This window comes from Eschscholzia californica, unplaced genomic scaffold (genome assembly GCF_041429995.1).
Source record: "Eschscholzia californica isolate CP2 unplaced genomic scaffold, dmEscCali1.0.p SCAF_2, whole genome shotgun sequence".
Lineage (NCBI taxonomy): Eukaryota > Viridiplantae > Streptophyta > Magnoliopsida > Ranunculales > Papaveraceae > Eschscholzia > Eschscholzia californica.
In genome coordinates this window covers 15,609,287-15,631,367 of record NW_028238309.1, presented here as the reverse complement: position 1 = coordinate 15,631,367, position 22,081 = coordinate 15,609,287, and the positions used below count along the sequence as shown (strand labels likewise).

Sequence of the window (22,081 nt, the reverse complement as noted above, 5' to 3'; positions counted from 1 at the left end):
AAATGACGTAGAAGGGTAGATAGTGAAGGAGAATGATGAAGATCATCAAGTCCAATCGTTTTAGAGATCATACTATTTAGCTAGAAACCAACTATTATCGACAAATCAATTAAATGATTTGCAGCTAACGATGATCGGATCCTACGCAGAGTTACACCAAAGATTGTCGATTTAATCGGAAGATCTGTCTAGGTGGAACATGATAAAAGGGCTTGGATTAGATCTGCCTACATGTGTCTAAAATGGTCTAGCTAAGAGTCAGACAAAGTTAGCAAAGGTCGGACCAAGTGTCGGGGCCAAAATAGGTGGTTAGGCACATGGTTTGGGACGTGATAGGGGCGACCACGCAGTCGCTAGCTATAATGCATGGGCCGACCAGGACAAGCACATCCTATGGGTTGCCTTGGCTAACAAAGGGAAGTACCAGATGGAACATACTCCTGGGAATTCCACTCAAAGTAAGACTCTGAGCCTTTTCTTTTTCGTGGTCCTTATTGAATTCTAATCTGATTAGGAGTCTGACTCTAGGAGTCTCTAAATAAGTGTGGAATTTTCTCAAGTAAAATTGTATCTATGGCATATTAAGTAGAAGACAAAAATAGAGAAAAAGTTACCAGCTATCTATCTACTCTAAAGAAGAATTAGTTCTTCGTCTTAACTGTTGATTAAGGTCCTAGCTGACTTGAAAGGCGGGAGATTAAGTCGATTGCTCGGATGTCTCAAGTAGAGGGCCTGCACAAGTGGAGCTCTCGGTCTTCGGAAAAAATTCAATTTACTCAGTGGGAAAACGATTAAGGTACATCTTTAACCTAACTAGTTTATCTTTTGTTTTTGCACAAGATCCTGGGCAACCTAATATTAGACGTATAAACGTCTGAAATTCCGCTTAGAACATTAGAAGACTCCATAACCCAACATATATAGCTAAATACCCACTCTTCATAGACGAAACATTATGTGTCAAAAAGTCTTTCAGTGTCAGAAGATACACTCTCATCAAGATCGGTGCCTTATCACCACATCATCTCAACCGTGCTCTACCACGATTGTCAAACCCTATCAGTTTTGTCATAAAAAAAGACTGAAAATCATAATCTAAACTCAAACTTTGAATCCTTTATAAAAACCACAAAAAACACCTCACTGACTTCAACGCCAAAGTATTTTTTCTTTTGCAATCTGCTCCACTTGATTTTCATCATAGAATTCATCGTATGATTGTTGATCTTGATCACCAGGAAGATAATTGAGAGACATACTTTTCGACATTATCAAGAATAACATTTCCATTCGAGGAATCAATGGGATTTCCAAATGAAAGTCCATTGGGTGTCATAGTTACGAGTAGGGTCGCTAGAAACTTGAAGGTACGTATTTGTATATGAAGGATCATGTTCTTCATCACCAATACAATGGATAAATGAAGAATAGTATGGGTGCCCAAACTTTGGGTTAGGATGTATTATACAAGATCATGTTCTTCATCACCAATACAATGGATAAAATGAATGTAGATGCTTCCTTCTCTTCACTTTCGGAACCGGCAGGAATATGATGTATTATACAAGATCATGATGCAAAATTTGTTATAGCAAGAGCAGACACTGTCAGAGGACATCATGTAGAAGAATGCGAATGTTTAGCAATCCGTTACAGTATCCCATGGGAAATCCAACTTCACATACAACATCTTAACATAGAAAGTGACAATCAGAACATCATTAAGCACATTGAAGATCCTAATCAAGCAATCTAATGGCAGTCAAGAAAGATCATCATCGATATTCTCAATCTCAAGCATAACTTCACAGATATTCGTTTCTCTTACGCTCCCAGAGAATGCAACACCAAAGCAGACGCTCTAGCTAAATGGGGTCGGAAAAACCTTCAAATGAAGCTCTGGAACTCTGCTCCTTCTTTTATTTCTGCGCCATCTTAGTTTTGTGTTCTCTTGGTTTTGTTTGTATTTTCTTTAACTCAACAAAAAAAAAAACTTTGGGTTAGAGTTTGAATGTCCCACTGATCATGGAGAATAAGTTACACGATTGAGATCGTCAAATGGTATTTGCCCTGTAAATGGGACCGACCACAAACCGAAAGTTGATGTAGTTGGCTTTCATTAGTGCTCAAATTATTCTCTTTACACGCCCCATTTTCAATCCAAATTGCATTTGTAATTGAGGTAGAGCTTTTAGAGTTGAACGAGAGGTTTTAGTGTGGAAATCAAGTGGTAGTTGTAGAGGCATTATGAAACTCTTTTCTATAGTAATATATCTCAGCGTATGACGTGACAAGCCACCCGCCAAACGCTAAGACGCTTTGTTTTTGCTTCATTTCAAAATTAAGATTACTCTGTTAGAGCAAGTCCAACCCCAGCCGGGCTGAGGCCAATAATTCAAATTATTGGCCTCAGCCCCCCGCTCCAAGCCCAGCCGCTTGGAGCAGAGGCTGGGGTCGGCCATTCAGTCGCCCCTAACATTAGGGGCGACTGAATGGAGGCCCCAAGTGACCGTTGGGGCCCCAACGGTCACTTGGGGGCCATCCCCTAACCGTTGGATAAAATCCAACGGCTAGGATCTACTTCTTTTTTTTTTTTTTTTTATCTTTTTTTAATGTAAATAATAAATTTGTAATTTTAATTAGTTTTAATTCTTTTTAAAAATTCTAGAAAAACTTAAATATTAATAATTAAAATACATCCCACCAAATGTCGGTCCCCGAATATTTTTTCAACTTTGGAAAAAAAAATATTATTTCGAAAATAGTTCAAACACGTGTTTTATATATGCATAAAATCACACACGTTTTTCGCACACCGACTAAAAGTCCACACACGCGTCTCCCACATGAACAAATTTTCGGCCTCAAGAGAGGCTGGGGTTGGAGCTGAATTTTAGAGGCTGAGCTGAGGCCAATAATTTTAGGTGAAAAAGTGGTTTTTTCGGCCTAAGACAGGCTGGGGTTGGACTTGCTCTTAGGGTTTTTGATTTTCTCAGTAAAACCCTAGCATTTGATAATCCTCGCTAGAAGCAACTGAAAACTCAAAAACAACAACACCAAGAACAATGTTGCCTTTATCACTTATCTTCAGTCACAAAATGTACTACAAATCTTCTATTCATCTTATCAGAAGATACTTTTCATCTAAACCTTCTTTAACTAGGTTAGAAGTTGATCTTTCTCATCCCATTTACATGATTTGGGGTTCTAATACTGGTGTTGGTAAAACCCTAGTTTCAACTGGTCTCGCTACTTCAATTCTTTCTTCTTCTTCTTCTCATTTGGAACGAACTAAATTTAACTACATCAAGCCTGTGCAAACTGGGTTTCCATTAGATTCTGATTCTAAAGATGTTTACAGGAAGCTAACTGAGTTTTTTCTGAGGAAAAAACCTAGGGTTAGTATATTAGCTTCTAATCATGCTATTAAAGCTTCAATTCCTGCAGCTAAAGAGGTTTTAGGTGCTGGAATTGAGAATGAGTTGTTTGAGAAGAGTGAATTAGGGTTGAAAGATTTGTGTTTTTATGAAGAGAGACGAATTGAAGGAATTGAGAAAGAAGTTTTAGGGTCTGAGTTAGTATGTAAGACAATTTATAGTTGGAAAGAAGCAATTTCTCCTCATCTTGCTGTGGAAAGAGAAGGAGGGACTGTTGAAGATTCATGGTTGCTTGATTCGTTGCAGAAATGTTTTCGGGTTGGTTTGGTTGATGGAAGTAATGATGGGAAAGGAATGTGGACTGTAATTGAAACTGCTGGTGGTGTTGCAAGTCCTGGACCTTCTGGTTCTCTTCAATGCGACTTGTATAGGTTAATACTTTTTCTCTTTTCTTGTTATTGATTAGAAGCGAATTTGAATATTTAAGAAAAATAGTTTAAAACTCTTAGTTACTTGAAAACACCTTTTCAGCTCATCACGATTTAAGTTGCAGTTCATATAAAATTATATAAACCTTAAGCTTGGAGAAGATATGTCGAGGAATTTCGTAATGTTGATTTTTTTTTTCAGCCTTTTGTGTTGCAGTGTCCTAGTTGTATGTTTGGCATGCTTTTAGGTTGTTGCTCACATTATGATCTCGAAATACTTTAGTTCTATTATATCTTACAGCTAAGGCCTATGGGTAGAACGATATTGATGTTCCATAACGCTAAAAAACAGAGTTAGTGGGTGAGAAATTTTAAACATTTGTAGTGATGAATTATTCCAAGTCGGAAACCCGGGGTACTACATTGGACTCTGGAGATCTATACTCACCTTAAAAGGAGAGGTTTGTGTTAAGGTTATTCATAGGAACCATTGGATGATGAAGAGTTACATCAAATTTGAGATGTTAAACGATGAACATTTCTACCTACATACTTTATTTTCTAGGGGTTCTAAGTATTTCGGCTATATTATTGTCTATGGTTTCTATATTTTGTATTTCAGATTAGGATTTTCTGCTTGATGCATATCATGTGAAGGATTCTTATTTGTAACCTTCTATTGGAAATAAACTGTTTCATATCACCATTATAATGGAGAACCAAAAAGAAATCTTACTTTCTACAACATGTGATTATCAATTATGCTGGTGTTTTAGGGTCAGTGCTGAAGAATCTTAGATATTCGAATATATGCAGAAAGCTATAAGGGAACGTAAAATGAAAAGGTCAGATGACCTCGCTTTTGTGGAAATGCCTCGGCTGATCCCCTCGTCGGTTATTTATTTCCTTCAGTCCAGACTATTTGAGTATTTCATTTCTTTGTCAAATGAGTTTCATGTACATAGCTATAGACATAAGCAAATAAAGAATTGTGTTTTGTTAGTTCGAGTCTTCTAACATGAATGCATGCTTACGAGTGGCAGAATATTTGAAATGTGTTCGTACATTCCAATAGTTGGTTCTTACTAATATTACTTCATTTTCCTCCTAACATCTGTGTGCAAACCAGGCCTCTCCGATTACCTGCTATTCTCGTAGGAGATGGACGGTTAGGTGGTATTTCAGGAACAATATCTGCATACGAGAGCTTGAAACTCAGAGGTTATGATGTTGCTGCCGTCCTTATGGAAGACCATGGTCTACTAAATGAGAAGTCCTTAATGTCTTATCTACGAAACAGGTTAATTTTTTTTCAACAAAACGAAACATGTTAACTTTATCTTTACTTCTTAGAACTCTTAGCTTTATCTTCTGTTGCTTTTTTCCACTCTTTGTCTACTTGGAGGAATCTGATAATTAGCTGCATTACCGAAATAAAAGTTTTCTGATGCTTTTTCCTTCTTCCAGGGTTCCTGTGCTTTTGCTGCCGTCTGTACCACAAGATCAGTCAAACAACCTCATGGAGTGGTTGGATGAATCTCAAAATGTATTCGATTCGCTCAAGGAAATATTGCAATCTTCTTATTTGGAAAGATTAAATAGATTAAAAGACATGTCGAAGAAGGCACGAGATGTTTTCTGGTGGCCATTTACTCAGCACGGGCTAGTTCTTGAAGAAAACGTGACAGTCATAGATTCACGTTGTGGCGAATTTTTTTCAGTTCATAAGGTATGTATACAAGCGCGTAAGTTTCCCTGATTTTTTAATTTTCAACTTGAGTATCAAGAGCTTGATCTCTTGGAAAATAGCACGCTTCTCTCTCTCTCTCTCTCTTAAGATTATGAAAATTATAATCATTCTCAGCTGCAAGTTTATATTGCCACTCAATGTAGGTTAAGAATCATGAGCTTATTACTCAGCAATTTGATGCATGTGCTAGTTGGTGGACTCAAGGACCTGATGCTACATTACAGGTCAATCATATTAAAAATTCCTTTTGTCATGGACTCCATTATGTTAAGTTAAATTAGATGGTAGAATTGATAAAAGTTCTGCAAGTGATTTTCTTTCATTTTGATTTACTTCTTAGCAACACCTTGTGTTTCTCTTTGTTTGGTAGCTATATTTTTTAATTCTTACCACTACTTCCTTGTTTAGGTGGTTTCAGATTGAGCTTGCAAGAGAGATGGGTTATAGTGCTGCTAGATTTGGGCATGTCATGTTTCCTGAAAATGTTTATGAGCCAGCTTTAAGATGTGCAGAGCTTTTGCTTGAGGGCGTTGGTAGAGGTTAGTTAATTTGCTTTCTTCTCTTGGTTCACTTTTTGCTGGTATTTCCATCCCGAAGAATAGCTACATCTTAATGTTTGTATATCCTAGTAAGGAGCTTTCTCTTCAAAAAAAGTCATCCACAAACAATTAGGTGAATATCTCAAAAAAGATCAATCGTTTGTGCTCTCATGCAGTAAGCCTGAGGTTCTTACAAGTCAATGTTTGAGTGTCTTAATTTTACATTTTTTTTGAAACTTAGAATGAATATATTATTGAAATAAAATAGCTATGTACATATGCTATGGGGGCTAGAAGTGATATTTCACGATATCCAGGCCTCCCAATTAACTACTACATCCAAATATGAAACATTCTTAAATTTCTCTATTTTCCTAATCCAGGAGTAAATGACACCCTTGACATCTTCAATGTCTATCACTGAGTTTAGGTTCTTTTCCTTAAAGATCTTGCTATTCCTGTCCTGCCAAATACTCCATACAATCGCAGCTGGGACCAGCTGCCAAACCTCCTTTCTGTGCTTCCTCTTGGACAAACCATCCCACTGAGTTATCATATTATGTATGGTTTCAGGATGACACCAATGGGTTGCCATAAGCTTAGCAAAATAGTTCCAGATGGCTGCTGCCACCCTACAATGGAGGAATAGGTGATCAGCCGATTCTTCCTCTTCCTTGCATAAAATGCATCTATTAGGGATTTGAAAACCCCTTCTCTTCAAAGCATCCACCGTGGGAACTTTCTGAACTAGGATAGCCCACAAAAAGAATCCCACTCTTGGTGGCAAAGCCTTGATCCAAACTGATTTGGATACACAAGGCTCTAGGAGGATGTCATCTCTATCCAACCTTTTGTAACAGTTAGCAACTGTCAGAGGCTCACTCTCCTCATTGCGCCAAACTCGAGAATCCGGTTCATCCAAGAAATTTGCTTCTTGGATGATTTGCAATAGATGGACATATTGCTGCATCTCCCAATCATTCAGGTTCCTCCTTATTACAATATCCCAAGAGTCACTTTCAGTATTATACATCTCTGCCACAGTAGCCAAAGGCCTAACTGCCAACCTGAAGACATCAGGGAAGCTTAAGCTTAAGCTACTCGACCCTATCCAACTGTCCGTCCAAAATTTGATTTTCAGACCATCCCCCAGGACCCATCTAGTAATATTATGGTAGTCCTTTAGGTGAGCTGTGATGCCTTTCCAAACTCCGCAGCCAAAAGATATATTCTTGCATTTTCTAACCCAAAGGTCACTGCTCGTGCCATACTTACTAGAGATAACCCTTTGCCATAACTGGTTACTCTCCTGATCCATCCTCCATAGCCATTTAGTGAGGAGAGCTTTATTCATGTATTCCAAATTTTTCACCCCCATGCCTCCTTTGCTTCTGCTTGTACGAACCTGGTTCCATTTCACCCAGTGCATACTCTTGTCACCCATAGTTTTGTTCCATAGAAAAGCTTAATTTTACTTCAACTCGAAATATGTAATGAAGTAATGAAACTACAAGGGAAGATAAGAACCTAAGTTATTAGCATTGATATCTTGTGGAGGGAAAAGGAATCTCTAATTCTCTATACAGTTCGTCTAGTTAACTCTTCCTCATTAAAAGAAAAAAGATAGTCCGTGCTATTTTATAATGGAGGACCTCCTCTCAATTTCCACATGTCTGTCTATATCATCCAATCCAAATTGATAGTACCACGTCCACGGTATTAAATTTTTCGAAATTTCTGTCAAATCACTGAAATATGTTCATTTTAGATTGAACCAAAATGAAATCTTACTTGCATGTTTTCTTTCCATTATTTCCACCAGAAAGACCAAAATATCAAAATACTTATGTGTTCGACCAAAACTTGGAGAAAATGAGTAAGAGAATATCAAGTTTTGGTGTAAACTATTGTTTGTAAAAATATTTTGTTATTCCGGAAGTGGAAATAATGCAAAGAAAACATGTAAGTGAGGTTTCGTTTTAGTTGGATCCGAAAATGGAAATATTTCGGTAAGTTAGCTGGAAATTTCTAAATTTTTTATACCTTGTGTAACACATGTATATAGATATCTTGTTATCTAGTATGATAAAGAAAATCTTATCACATCAGCTTTTAACATTTTAAACATTAGCTTCCTAACGAAATGCTATTAACTTTCCTTTTACCCATCATCAATTAGTTTAGACTAGAGTGACTTACTTTTGTGCTTCTTATTGTTTAATAAATTTGTCATAACAATTTCATCATATTCTCACTGGTTACTTAAAGTTTTCATCATCTCTATAAATTTTTTGTTATTTCCGCATTGACCGAAATCATTCCGATCAAAATATAGACCGAAATCAAAATTTAGTACCTTTGATAATACAGTGTCTCGAGGTGTCCTTGGTTTCAGCTCTATGGATTTTTTTTTTTTACCAAAAAGAAGACAGAAACAAGATATTTATTAGGTCATAGTGATTACTTAACTTTAATATGCTTCAAATTCCATTTATGAGATAATACACTAAACAAGAAAATAGAAGTCAATCACTTCTAGGATCAAATGAGAAATGACCATTAGTAAATTGCACTCCTGTTAAATAAAAGTTAACTTACAACTTAGCCAGTTTTGCTTCTGTTCAATGCAGGCTGGGCTTCCCGAGCCTTCTTTTCTGACAACGGATCCACGGCGATTGAAATTGCACTAAAAATGGCATTCCGAAAATTCTCATTAGATCATGGCATCCTTTTAGATTTTTGCAAGGGAAACATGAAAAAGAGCTTTATTGAGTTCAAGGTAGGCCTTCAATTCACTTGATTTGGTCTTAAATTTTCTTTGTCTTGGCGGCCTGTTCTCTGAATATAAAATAAATAATGAGGAAGAAGTCAACAACGCTTACTGTTTAACTACAATAAGTCTCTTCACCTCAGATCTCAAGGAGTTCATTGCAAAGGTTTTGACTCTTGACTTCCAAATACAAAATAAGGAGCTTGTGATATAATCTCAAACATGAGCTACATTTTATACCTTATGGAAGTCTTTTTCTCCCTAAGAATGTTGACTTTGTCTTTCATCCAAAGTTTTTGAATAGTTAGAGTGAAAGGAGTACAGGCGCTCTTAACTTATGCCAAAAAATGGGCTCTGAAATTGAACTAAAGAGAATAGAAACTTCAGTGCAAAAGCTAAAGGGCAGCTCCTCTTTAGCCCAAATAGATATTATCAGTCAGTAACTTCTTTTCTCTCAAATATATGCTGCCTGTGGGCTTCTTTTCTCTTCCATGGTTGTTTGTTCTCTTAGGTTAAGTTGCAGTTTTAACAATCCCTGATTTAGTTTGTTTCTCTGTTTTTATGTTTCCCTTGCATCCTCTTATTTGTTTTGTTATCCTTCGAAGACATACTCCTATTGTTACTTCCGTTGAAGTATTTTCATTGACTGACCAATCATGAATTTTTTGAGAGTGCTACAATCTATAGTAAATTTCTTTAAGGGAAGGATAGTCATTATTTCCCCTAACCAATGATCTTTTTCTCGTTATCTTGTCCAAGAATTGTATCATACACCTGTGATTATTTTTTGATTTCTTCTTCTTCTCTAGGTCCTTGCTCTTAATGGATCTTACCATGGTGATACACTGGGAGCCATGGAAGCACAGGCACCATCATCATATACAGGCTTCCTCCAACAACCATGGTATGAATTCCTGCCCATGCGGTCATTTGAAAGTCTTGTGCATTTACACATTTTGAAGTCACTATTCTTAGTGTTGCTATAAATGAAGGGGGTCACTCTTCCGTATTCTGTTATTGTTAGTCTTAGTCTTACAAAGAAATAAGCAGCTTTTGTATGTGTGCCTTCGCAATAACTTCACCAAAATGGGAGTTTTCGTTTGTATTACTTTCTCTGTTTTTAATATATTGACTAAAGTTTACAGAAAAAGAAAACTTTACCTAATATCAAACAGAAGTTTGAGGGGCATTACTTTTTTCCATTTCGAGAGTTACTAAACTAAATAGTTTCTGGATATGTAGACTATGATGCTTTAATGAATTGTATGTTGGTAAGGAACACCACATCATCCGCTTATTTCAGCATTTGGTGAACTTCTGCAGGTACAAAGGAAGGGGAGTTTTTCTGGATCCTCCAACAGTATTCATTAGCAGCAAGAGTTGGAATTTATCTTTACCCAAACCTTTGCAGTCTAAACAACTTAAACCCGAGGAAATGAGTATGGGCCATATTTTTCATGGTTTGGGTGCTTCAGTTTTTCATCTCAATGTATTTTAACATGTGTTTCACAATATTACAGCCTTCAGCTCACGCAATGAACTGTTCTATGGAATCCGGGATGAGTCAAATCTTGCTAGAAGTTATTCGGCATATATATCAAAAGAATTGTTGGGTTTTCAAAAATCTGGAGAATCTACACATATTGGAGCTCTAATTATAGAGCCAGGTGTGGTTTTACTTTGACTTCCCGTTTTAGTCGTATAGAAACATGACTTATATGTTGTGTCATAGAATATTTGATTCCACAAATCAGTATTTTCATTCAACTCTACTAGGTCATGTAAGTGATCTAACCCCATAATCCATTGCTTAACTTCAAAATCATTAAAAGTTAAAACTAAAGAAAAAAATGAAAACAACAGAAATATATTTCATCAGGTCGATTTTTGGCACTTCGTTTCTGTATTTACTATTTAGACCTTTTGGGTTGATTTATTCCTGTAAAATTTCCATGTTATTGTGGACCTATATGAAGGCCAGAGATGTGAGGCCATTGTTGCCTGGTGTTCGGGATAGCTCTATTTCTATACCTGGGGAAGTAAAATTATTTCTTGTAGTCAGATGTTTTAGATTTCTATTTGTTTGCAGTTATACAGGCTGCCGGTGGTATGCATATGATCGACCCCCTTTTCCAACGAATTCTTGTGAAAGAATGTCGAAGTCGAAACATCCCTGTTATCTTTGATGAGGTTTTCACTGGTTTCTGGCGCCTAGGAGTCGAGGTAAGTTTATGTGTGTTCTTTATTATAATCACACTTTTTTCTCATGCTTCCTTTTTTATTAACTGCGAATACCATCTCCCAGTCTGCAGCAGAACTACTTGGTTGTTTACCAGATATAGCCTGCTTCGGGAAGCTAATGAGTGGTGGGGTGATACCATTGGCTGCCACATTAGCAACTGACGCTGTTTTTGAAGCATTTGATGGAGACTCTAAGGTACTCTCCTGATGAAGCGCTATAGAAAGAAGTGATTAACTTTTCAAGATATACTCTTGTGTTATTCCGGACGCTGATGTATCAGAGGTGGAAAAAATAGTAGAGCTTGAATTTCATTGTAAGAACTAAGAAGCCGAGATTTGGTATTTTTTCTTGATAAAAGCATGGAAAACTTTATTAGCATTTGCAACTTGACCGAGATTGTTTATTGATCCGACAGACAATAAACAACTCAACGGGGAAAAATAATATATGATGAGGTTTTTTGTTTCCTAATTGAGAAGTTCAAGAGAAATATCAAAATTTGATTCCTTTGACTTTTCATGTCATCTTATTTCAGCTTATGGCCCTCTTGCACGGACATTCTTACTCTGCCCATGCTATGGGATGCTCAGCTGCTGCTAAAGCTATCGAATGGTTTAAGGACGCTCGAACAAATTCCAATATTACTGCACAAGGAAGACAGCTTAGAGAGGTATATGAACTTATTAGGTAGACAAGAAATATAGGATATTGGTTCTCAATAAAGAGATCTTGCTCAGACAAAAATAACTGAACTCAGCTTGCTTACTGCATTTTCTTATCACTTCACAAACTATCTCTTGATTCACAATTTTACCCATCTCTAGAATGATATGATCGGGCACTTTGGATTTGTAGCAAAAGAGTATATATTTTGCTTCTTGCATATAGAAAAAATATTATAAATGATTGGGCGCTGTACCTCAATTTGAAGCCGAGTAACTCGGCTGTGCTTGCAGCACTCAGGCCGAAGCCCAATTAGAGAGCTTGAAAATATGCATTCACTAAATGTTGATTGATTCACCATCTGCAGTTATGGGACATGGAGCTAGTCAACCAGATTTCATCACATCCAGCAGTATTAAGAGTAGTAACATTGGGAACTCTTTTTGCCCTTGAACTCCAAGCCGAGGGCAGTGACGCCGGGTACTATTTTGTTCTCCTTAATTTATATTTACTTATCTTCCTTCTCTCACTAGACAACGATTCATTCGTCACATTTATTTTCTTTTGGTTTTCAGGTATGCATCTTTATATGCAAATTCTCTTCTACGAGGACTTCGTGAAGATGGTATTTACATGAGGCCTCTAGGTAACGTTATTTATCTCATGTGTGGGCCGTGTACATCTCCTCAAATCTGCAACCAACTTCTCGACAAACTTTATTTACGTCTAGACGAGTTCAACGAATCAAAGGCAGAAGGAGGACAAGTTATAAGCAAGTTTAACTAGATTAATTTTCCGGTCATAGGTGAGGATGAAAAGTTTGTACTCGATTCTTATTTCTTCGGTTGTTTCTCCCCCCTAGGTTATCGATCCATATTTTATTCGATAATATTTTGCATATTTTCTCTCTAACTGAAATTGGAATCCAGCCAAATCTTTTCTATCTTGTTCTCCAATGTTAGAATGTTTTGAACTTGTATAAAATTAGTGTTGTAGTCTTGTTTTTAGAATCAACAAAACCAGTTCTTTTCTGGTTCAGAAAATAGGATGAGGGTTCTGGATCAAGCTATCTAGCCTGGGAATTTGAATCTCATTGGTGTTTGGGTGATTTAATCAATTAATAGGTTTTGAATGCTTTTACATCTTGGTAGAGTCGGATGTTTACTTAAAATGAAGCTGAATATGTAGCTAAACATCGCTTCAACGATCTGACTCACAAAAAGTAAATCTGGCTCTTAGGCTAAAAACTCAGTAATGTGAATGAATGAGATTTAAATTCCTGAACTAAAGCCACCCAACCAAGTGGTACAAGCTCAAAGGATGCTTGGGCTTTATGAATACTATCTAGGTTTTTTTTCTGAAATAAAACAAGTAAAACCATATGCAGTGGAGCAAGAACTTTGTAATCCTCATCCTCAATAATAATATATATGAACCATCTTGTTACAGTCGTATTGTATCACGAGCAGACCACCTAGACCATAGACGGAATCACGAACAACATATTTTCTATTTGGTGGAGCGTTGTGACATTTCTTTTGTTTTATTCCCGGAGAGATATTACTAGAGTGATGCTTTCAATATAAAAGAGACGACAAAAGTTAGAGTGATGCTTTCAAGTGACAAAAGGTCATCCTAAACCACTTGAGAATAATCCTAAACCACTTGAGAATAAACTTTATACGAAGGACCATTTTCTTTCTTTGGTGTGGACTTTTCTTGACATGGGTTTTTTGGAGGTTTTTTGAGGAGAGAGAGAGAGAGTCCGGAGTGACGTCACCCTCGACGTTTTTTCCTCTTCTCCTCCTTTCCACCAGATCCCCAAAACCAAGAACCCTAATTCCTGATTCTTACCTTACCTTAGCACAACTCCCATGGATTATCCATTCATTTTGGCAAAACACGTATACGCCTTTGATTGATTACTCTCATAACCTTTACTCCCTCCAACCTACCCCCATTCACTCATCATAATTTGGAACATCCTTTAAACTCTCTCTCTTTTGCATGCATGCGTCATGCTCCTTCCCCATATAGGAACTTTCCGGATTGGGCAGTAATCAGATCGTGGCTTATCCACCTGCATCGGCACTCTAATCTACAATCGGCTGAACACGCAGCAGGTTTAACTCCTTTCCACTCTCTTTTATCGCCTCTGTTTTTCTCTCCCTTCCTCTTCTCTCTAGTCCCTCTCTTTCTGTTAACCCCTCTTGTCTTTCTGGATTTTCTTCGATTTTGTGGTTTTACTTCGCTCGGTCTTAGTTCCTCTTTCTCTCTCTAGAATGTCTTTCGTCAGCACCGGCGTTAGCGAGTTGACTATAGTGGTGGGATTCCCTTCCCAGTCCCAGTGCTTGCATGGAGATTATGCTAGTTTGGATCTTCTCTCTCGACTTGCATGGAACCAGGGCTATATATTTCACACCCTCTCTAGTTCATTCATCATACTCTTCCCTCCTATTCCAAACCTATTTCTCATGGCTACCCATTATGCACTTTCATCCCATAGTTGTGTCTCTATCTGATACCCTAAACCCTCAACCAACCAAGACCTATAATCCATCAACCAGGGTTTTGTCGCCCCTGGATCATGAGGTGCATGTTCCTAATGCTGAAGCAAGTCGACCTCCCTCTCACTAAGGGAGTGGATGACCTCTACCGCGAGCCCATGTGGTGCACCTTCTATAAGTTGCCTATGGAGATCCAGAACAAGGAAGACCTGGACACTATTTTTGATCGTATGGGTAAAATTATCTAGGTTAGACCAAGGAACCTAGGTTTTGTCAACAATTAAGTTATTCGGGTACAATTCTTATATGATGTGAGATCTCCTTCGTTTGCGGTCATCAATCTCGTCTTTGTTGACAAAGAATCTGATATCAAGATCAGTTATCGAAAATTCCCAAGTGCTATTTGTCAGCTTTGCAAGATTATCGAGAATCCTCTTAACCAATGCCCTTCTCCCAACCAAGATCAACCCTCTGATGATGAGGTGAACTCTGATCTCGACCTTATGGACACTACCATTGTCATCTCTTCAGACCTTGTCCATGATGAACCCATTCTCCTTGCACCTCCACCTTCTCCTGTTCATCAACCAACTCTTCCCCACCTCCTCTTCACACCTTCTGGTAAACGAACCAGAGGTAGTCCCAGCCATCACTCAATCAGTTCTACTTACCCCTCAAAGGACTCATCTGAAGACTACCAGCCAAACCAACCTATGCTATTACCAGGAAGCCCAGAGCTTGCTTGAAGAGTCCATGATCCTCTCAAGAAGCATAGCCATCCTGACCAGCAGGGGAGAAGGAGGGGATGTAACTCCACCAAGACAATCTACTTGATGTTTTTCTTGCTCAGTCTCAGTAGTTTTTAGTTTGTAGTTTGCTCGGTTTTTTTGATGTTTTGTTGTTAGTTTTTCTTAGGATGTTTGTGTTTTGTCTCTGCTGTGCTTGGTACAAGTGCAATAGTGATTGTCCTCTTCGCCACTCTGGTTGGCGAGGAGTCGATTGGTTTAGCTCTCTGCATGTCAATGGTATAAGACATTGAAGCAGGAGCAACCCTCTTTTGGTTTCTCTTACAACTTGTACCAATTACACCATCTCTATTGTTTTTTGTTTGTTACCCTTTTGTTATTTTTAGTCGTTTATGTTATCTATCAATGTCTCTTGTCTCCTTTCTGTTTTATTTCTTCTTTTCTACTTAGTTGTTTCTTGTCTTGTTCTTGTTCTTGAGCCTTGTTCCTCTTGGTGGCGCCTTTTGCTACTACCTGGGCCTGGCTCTTTCCCGTACCTTTCTGGAGACACTCGGGCTTTTCTAGTCTTAAGTTCTAGGTGGGTACCCCGAGACTTTAGTTGGAGGCTTTTCTACCAGCTGCTTGCTGTAGCGAGCCTCCTAGTCATGAGTATGTCAACAACCCCACCACCCCCTAACGACCTCTCCATCCTAGCTTGGAATGTGAGACGGTGCGGTAGTTACCTCAATCACAAACACCTGTGGAACCTCATTAGAGAGTATAGACTGGATTTCATCTTCTTGTGCGAACCCAGATGCATGGACACTAACGTTGGGAGACTTCTTAATCTCCATTTGGACTATAAGCACCACACAATTGAGCCTCAAAACAAAGCGGGTAGGCTTGCGATCTTTTGGATCCAAGGCCACTCCATCGACATCATTTCTGCGGACAACAACATAATTCATATTAAGGGCACTCAGGTAAATACCAATACCCATATACACATCACAGGGTTTTATGATTGCCCTTGTCATAATAATCGGATGAAACCTTGGGAGCAGCTGAAGCTCCTTACTCCTGATAACAACACCCCATGGGTTGTCATAGGGGACCTTAATACCATTCTCCACCCAGTGGACAAAATTGGAGGCAAGGAGGCCCTTCTGGCCCACTCTCTACACATCAAACACATTATCAATAATATGGGCCTCCAAGACATTGGCTTTACGGGCCATCCCTTCACTTGGACTAATAAACAATTCTCTGGCAACCTTATCTGTGAGAAACTTGACAGGGCCTTAACCAACCACCAGTGGCTGCTGAACTACCCTACCACCACTCTCATGCATCTTCCCCATATTGGATCTGACCACACCCTCATCCTCCTTAATACCAAATCGAAAACCAGTCTCGGTAAGAAACCATTCAAATTCATTTGGACGTGGATGTCCCACCCGGAATGTAGCACATTTATCCAGTCCAAGTGGACTAACCTCTCTAGCCACATTCAGTCCAAACTTAACTCCCTGGCCATCAATCTCTCCTGGTTGAATAAATCGGTTTTCGGCCATCTTGAGACCCCTTGGGCCAAAATCCTGAAAGCGAAATACTATCCCAAGGATTAAAACCCTCCCCCAGCAAAATCTAACCATCCCTGGTTTTGGAAATTTTTAGTTAAACATTATGATAAAGTGTCTCGCCTCATTTTTTGGGATATCAATAAAGGGACCAACATAAAAATTTGGTCTGACTACTGGATACCAGACCACCCACCACCCCTGAGAAACACCACTAAACAACCAACTAATTACAGTGGAGCAACTTATTAGTAATAACCAATGGAATACCAATATCATTGATCAATGCTTCGACAGAAACATATGTAATGCGATTCTTAGCATTAATTTACAGGATCATAAGGAAGACACTATGCGATGAACCCTAACCAAATCAGGTAACTTCACTATTAGCTCGATGTATAATCACCTCAGAACCAACAATTATTCATATAAAACGAGGGAATGGAAACACATTTGGAACATTATTACGACACCTAGAATCAAACTTTTTCTGTGAAAATGCTGTACGAACAGTCTACCGGTAAGAGACAAAATAGGAAAGCTCATCGGTAATATCTACAATTGTGAGTACTGAAACGATCACCCATGTGTTTACTTCACTGTGAACGATCCGGCGCTATATGGTTTCACTTCAATATTATTTCTAAGCACATCACTAGTCTCTGCGATTGGATTCTTCATTGGAAGGATCTCGAAGCAGAGAAGGTGAGCCTTTATGCGAAAATATTATGGTTTTTATGGAAATCGCGTTGTGAAAAATGTTTAATGTCACAGGATCAATCTCCGATGTAGGTTATCATGAGAATCAGAGGAACTTCTACAGGGGAGATCACCAAGAAAACCACTTCAACGATGGTTACATCTCAGCCTTGGACTCCTCCTCAGGCCCCCTTCCTCAAAATTAATGGCGATGCTGCCTTCACCGCCCTATCCGAACCAGCAGGCATAGGCTGTATCATTCACGATGCCCACACCGCTTTTATCGCAACCTTAGAAGATACAACCAGAGGTCAAAATGCATAAGAATGTGAATGTCGCTCAATCATTTGAGCTTTGCATTGGGTTACTAATCTTCAAATCCGGCACATACATATTGAAAGAGACAATCAAAACTTGATTAGGCATCTCCACAACAACAATACCGCAATCAACTGGCAATCAGGCAAACACATAGACAACATCACCCATCTTCAGCAGAACTTCGACTTGCATTCTCTTCTCTTTCACTCCACGACAACATTGCTCTTGGCACTTACTCGCTGATCTTCACAACTCTTTTGCTTCCTAGTTTTCTCCCTTCCCCTTATGTTTCTTTCAACAAAAAAAAAAGACCATTTTATTTCATTTGTTAAATTAACTTTGCTTTTAAATTACATTTGGTCTTCTAAAATATATTTCGTCGTGTTTTAACTTGGCTTTTCTGGCGCTTTACAAATGCAAAAACTTCTAGCCAGTTGCATTTAAAGGAGGAATTGGAAAATAAAAAAAAAAAAAAAATTGGTTGCTAATACAACTAAGCGGGATGTTTAATGATATCTTGTATCTAAATCAGTGGCCGACCGTCTAAATGTAGCGAAGAAGATGACTGAAATATGACACTGAAAGACTACTAAGATAAGATGGGTTTGCCAAGACTAGGGGTGGGAATCGGGCGGGTTCGGTCGGGCTCGGATTCTTTGTGCGCGGGTTCGGGGGGATCGGGTTCCATGGTATTGTGCCTGATCGACCTAGCGGGCATATCGGGCCGGACACATATACGTACGTTATTTGGTGCCCACGACCCGATTTTTGCCCGAAAACCCGATCGGGCTCTAACGGGCTCCGACGGACGGGTTACGAGTTTTTTTCAATAAAAAATAATAATAAAAACTTAATTAGAAATATCAATAAATTAAACTAAATTTCATACATTATATTAATATAATCTCTAGATAAAAAGTTACATCTAAAAGTTGAGATTCTTTCACAAAAAATTACAGAAATTGAACTTAAGCCGATGGATTCTCAGGAACCGACTCTAGAAATTCGTAGTTCAAAAGGACAAATTACATCATACTAACATTAAGTTGGTGTTTCCACCAATCTTTCAGACAAACACCACACTTCAACATTTCCGGAGTTAAATTGCTTTTATAATCACCCAAAATTCGCTTCCCCAAAGAGAAGGCAGACTCGGAAGCAACAGTAGAAACCGGGACAACAAGAACATCACGGGCAATTCGAGATAAAATCGGATATCTTTTCTCATTTGCACTCCACCAATCCAAAACGTCAAACTTTTCAAGATCATCTACCAAAGGATCAGGCTCGGAATCATATCGAGAAATCTCTTCAGAAGTAGTAGCCAAAGGATCACTTCGACCCCGCTTAATATTTCTCTAGAATGCTCCCCGATTCGAAGATTCAGAAGGCTCGGAGGAACCAACCGTAGAAGAAGTTTGCGGCTGTGAAATATTCAAAGTGGTTGTATACTCGACGAACAATTCGCGAAGTTTACTAACCATGGTGGCAGACTGAGATAAAGAACATTTAATAGCATAAGCCGAACTTTGAAAATATTTCTCAAGCTCAGACAAAACTGTGTTGACCAAAAACTACACCTGGGCCCTCGACGATAAAATGTCCATCGAGACGTCAAGCCCAACCCGGCTCGCTTGTCTTTGTTTGGGCCCAGCCTAGAAGTCTCTTAATGGGCACTCGTCAACTAGACCCTAAAACTCGTGTCAAGGCCCAATCACGTGCAAAGAGTTTCCACGTGCACAAAGCTCCACACGCCCGAATCTCCATACGTCTGGCGCTCGACACGTCTATATCTCCACGTACCACGTGTAAGAGATTATTTAATGAAGAGATACTCTACATGTCAAATATATCCATAATGACAAAGATATCAGACTTGGTCAACGTAACCCCAGCAACGAATATTCCCCCATTAATGACATGCATAACATGGTAATGTCTCACATAAATGTGAGACCATGCACATGCACAATCAGAGTAGTTGCCAGAGAACATGCACAACTGTTGTGCATGTACAACCAGTATACACGTCACCATATCCCAGGTATCTTACCATGCATTTACTCCGTAACGGTCAGCCTTTACTCCTCCCAACGGATCACTCCTCAAGCCTATATAAAAAGGAGCACTTTCATTTCTCAGACATCGAATACAGAGCAAAGCAACCCATACTACTTCTTCTTCTCCATTCGCTCTCTGTTCTTCGATTATCCTTGAGACGTTTTGCATACAAGTTCACCTGGTTCTGGTCGTGGACACTACTAGACGCCTCAAGGGTGTTAAAGCTTATCCTTGCTCGATGCTTCCTGTTCGACGCTTCCGGCTCGACGCTCCCTGCTCGACGCTTCCAGACGTCTTCGAGGATATCACAACCTTCTTCTTGCTCGACGCTACTGGTAACATCTACTCTCATACTTCTGATCATTTCACTCCCGTAGATTCGAACTCCGGTCATTCTACGAGCCTAGCCACTCTCCGATTACGCACCAACGGTTACATCCTCGGCTTTTCATTTATTATTCATTGTAATACTTTGCTGACTTGACCGTCGGAGGGCCCTTGGCAGGCACCATCCCGGTGTCCCCCCAAGCCTTCACGGGTTTGTTTGTGTCTTTTCACCTTCTTTTGCAGGTTTCTTTCACACGTTGCTGGTGCCCATTAATCAAGAACTCGACGTTTGGAATTCCAGAAGACGTTTTCACTACCGACCTTCTGACTTCCGACCCGTAGACGTCTCACCGTCTACAAAAACCATATCCACTTTCATCTTAATCCGAGGATCAAGAATACATGCAACACCAAATAAAATCGGAGTCTCTCCCCAATACTTAGTAAATTTCGATTCGATTGACAAAATAATTTCTGAAAATAGTGGATTACTCCGGCTATCATGAAAAACCATTCCAATATCGACCAAATATTCAAGAACTGAATTCGAAGTTACATATTCAACCCCAGAAAAGAAAGTAGTTGCTTCATAGAAAGGCTTCAAAAATGTGCATGGCATATCGGCGTGTAACCAATCAAACTCGGAGACAACATAAGGGGGAAATCGATCAGACAAAAAAGATTGTATCACAGTTTTATATGGCAATGCAATTTTCAACACAAGATATGTCAAATTCCATCTATATTTCACATCTAACTGCAATTTCTTGGATGCGAATCTTTTCGACTCGCAATGGACTCGAAATTGGGCATTCCGAGTCTCAGAAGAAGCAATGTATTCTGAATTTCCCTTTAACCGTGTAAGCATTTCCTTAAATTGAGGTACTTTCAAACCATCTTGAACTACAAGGTTCAAGATATGACAACAACACCTAACATGAAATAATTCACCCCTCACGGGAAAATGAGGCATTAAGTGAATCAATCGAGATACAAAATTCGCACTTGCATTATCCATTAAAATAGAGAATATATTTCCAGAAATCACCCAATCATTTGTAAGTTTATTGATGTGACACTAAAATATCACATTTGGAGAGCCTAACTTAGACTAATTATTCCTTTTCGAGTGTTATCAATAATATTTTATGTGTTTTTCATGTTGGGTACCTATTTTGGAGTTAGACATGAAAATCGGAATAAAGGGAACGAATTGTCACTATCATTTCATGTGCCCAAAATGAGAGAAAAATATTTCAAGCGAACCAAATGTCAAGTGGAGTCAATGACGAGACCGACGGTAAAAACGGAAGTTGAATCGGAGTACGGACGGAGAAGTTATGAAAGAAAGAAGCCAATGTCTTTTCTTGAAGGCACTCCCCTTGGTTCTAAATGTAGAGACAAGATGGAGGCACCTTTTGATTTCTAAACCAAGCCCAAACCCACAAAAACCAAAGAAGAAGAAAAGAGTAGAAAGTATATGGGCACCCTTCTTTATGGTCCAAGTCAAAATAGTCAAGAGTCAAAGTCAAGATGGACCTAGGGTTTGAGTAGTAAAAGAAGTAGGCTACTATTCATCTTCTTCTTTATTCATCATTCAACAACCAAGAACCAAGCAAGAGGGAGAAGGAAGAGGCTAGGGTTTTTGGGTATTCTTGAGCTCTAAACTTCTAGGGTTTGAGTGGAAGAGAGGGAAAGAGAGAAGGAGGTAGGAGTAGCCGGCCTTAGCTTGGCCGGCCAAGCCGGCACTACAAGAGCTCGGGCAGCCATGGAAGCATAGGCTCGGGAGCAGCAAGTCACGGCCAGCAGCTCGGGTAGGCTTCAAGGAACACGGGACAGCAGGCCGGAACAGCAGCAAGCTTCCACGAACAGCAGCAACCGGAACGAGAAAGGAGCAGCTTCACGGAGCACAGGACAGCAGCTTCCGAGCTCGGGACGCGGCTGCGGGTATCTTGGCCGGCACGGGAGCAACGCTCGAGAAGCGACCAAGGGACATCCGGCTCGGACAGCAGCATACATGGCCGGATCTATATGATTTTTGGCCGGAATCTTCACTTCTTTGGCCGGATTTATATGGGTTTTCCGGTAA

General features: G+C 39.2%; 1 protein-coding gene across 3 annotated transcripts; it reads left to right on the top strand.

Moving 5' to 3' along the window:
* Nucleotides 1-1,997: 1,997 nt before the first annotated feature.
* Nucleotides 1,998-12,768, top strand: BIO1 (adenosylmethionine-8-amino-7-oxononanoate transaminase). 3 transcript variants are annotated; one of them, XM_086664489.1, is made up of 15 exons: nt 1,998-2,360; nt 2,979-3,808; nt 4,935-5,105; nt 5,273-5,534; nt 5,699-5,779; nt 5,974-6,094; nt 8,725-8,873; nt 9,674-9,768; nt 10,188-10,303; nt 10,385-10,531; nt 10,954-11,087; nt 11,170-11,301; nt 11,642-11,776; nt 12,137-12,249; nt 12,345-12,768. In XM_086664489.1, exons 2-15 carry the CDS (start codon nt 3,066-3,068, stop codon nt 12,553-12,555), a joined length of 2,610 nt encoding a protein of 869 aa, XP_086520615.1. In that variant the 5' UTR covers nt 1,998-2,360; nt 2,979-3,065; the 3' UTR covers nt 12,556-12,768. The 3 variants fall into 3 exon arrangements, 2 of the variants coding, with proteins under 2 accessions (XP_086520615.1, XP_086520614.1); XR_015235420.1 differs by having other exon boundaries at nt 2,014-2,360; nt 11,170-11,419; XM_086664488.1 differs by lacking the exon at nt 1,998-2,360 and having other exon boundaries at nt 2,978-3,808.
* Nucleotides 12,769-22,081: the final 9,313 nt, after the last annotated feature.

Coding starts and splice junctions, on each gene's coding strand:
- BIO1 (XM_086664489.1), top strand. CDS start 3,066: ATGTTGCCTTTATCACTTATCTTCAGTCACAAAATGTACTACAAATCT. Junction 5,106..5,272: donor ATGTCTTATCTACGAAACAG/GTTAATTTTTTT, acceptor TCCTTCTTCCAG/GGTTCCTGTGCTTTTGCTGC. Junction 10,304..10,384: donor ACTTAAACCCGAGGAAATGA/GTATGGGCCATA, acceptor ACAATATTACAG/CCTTCAGCTCACGCAATGAA.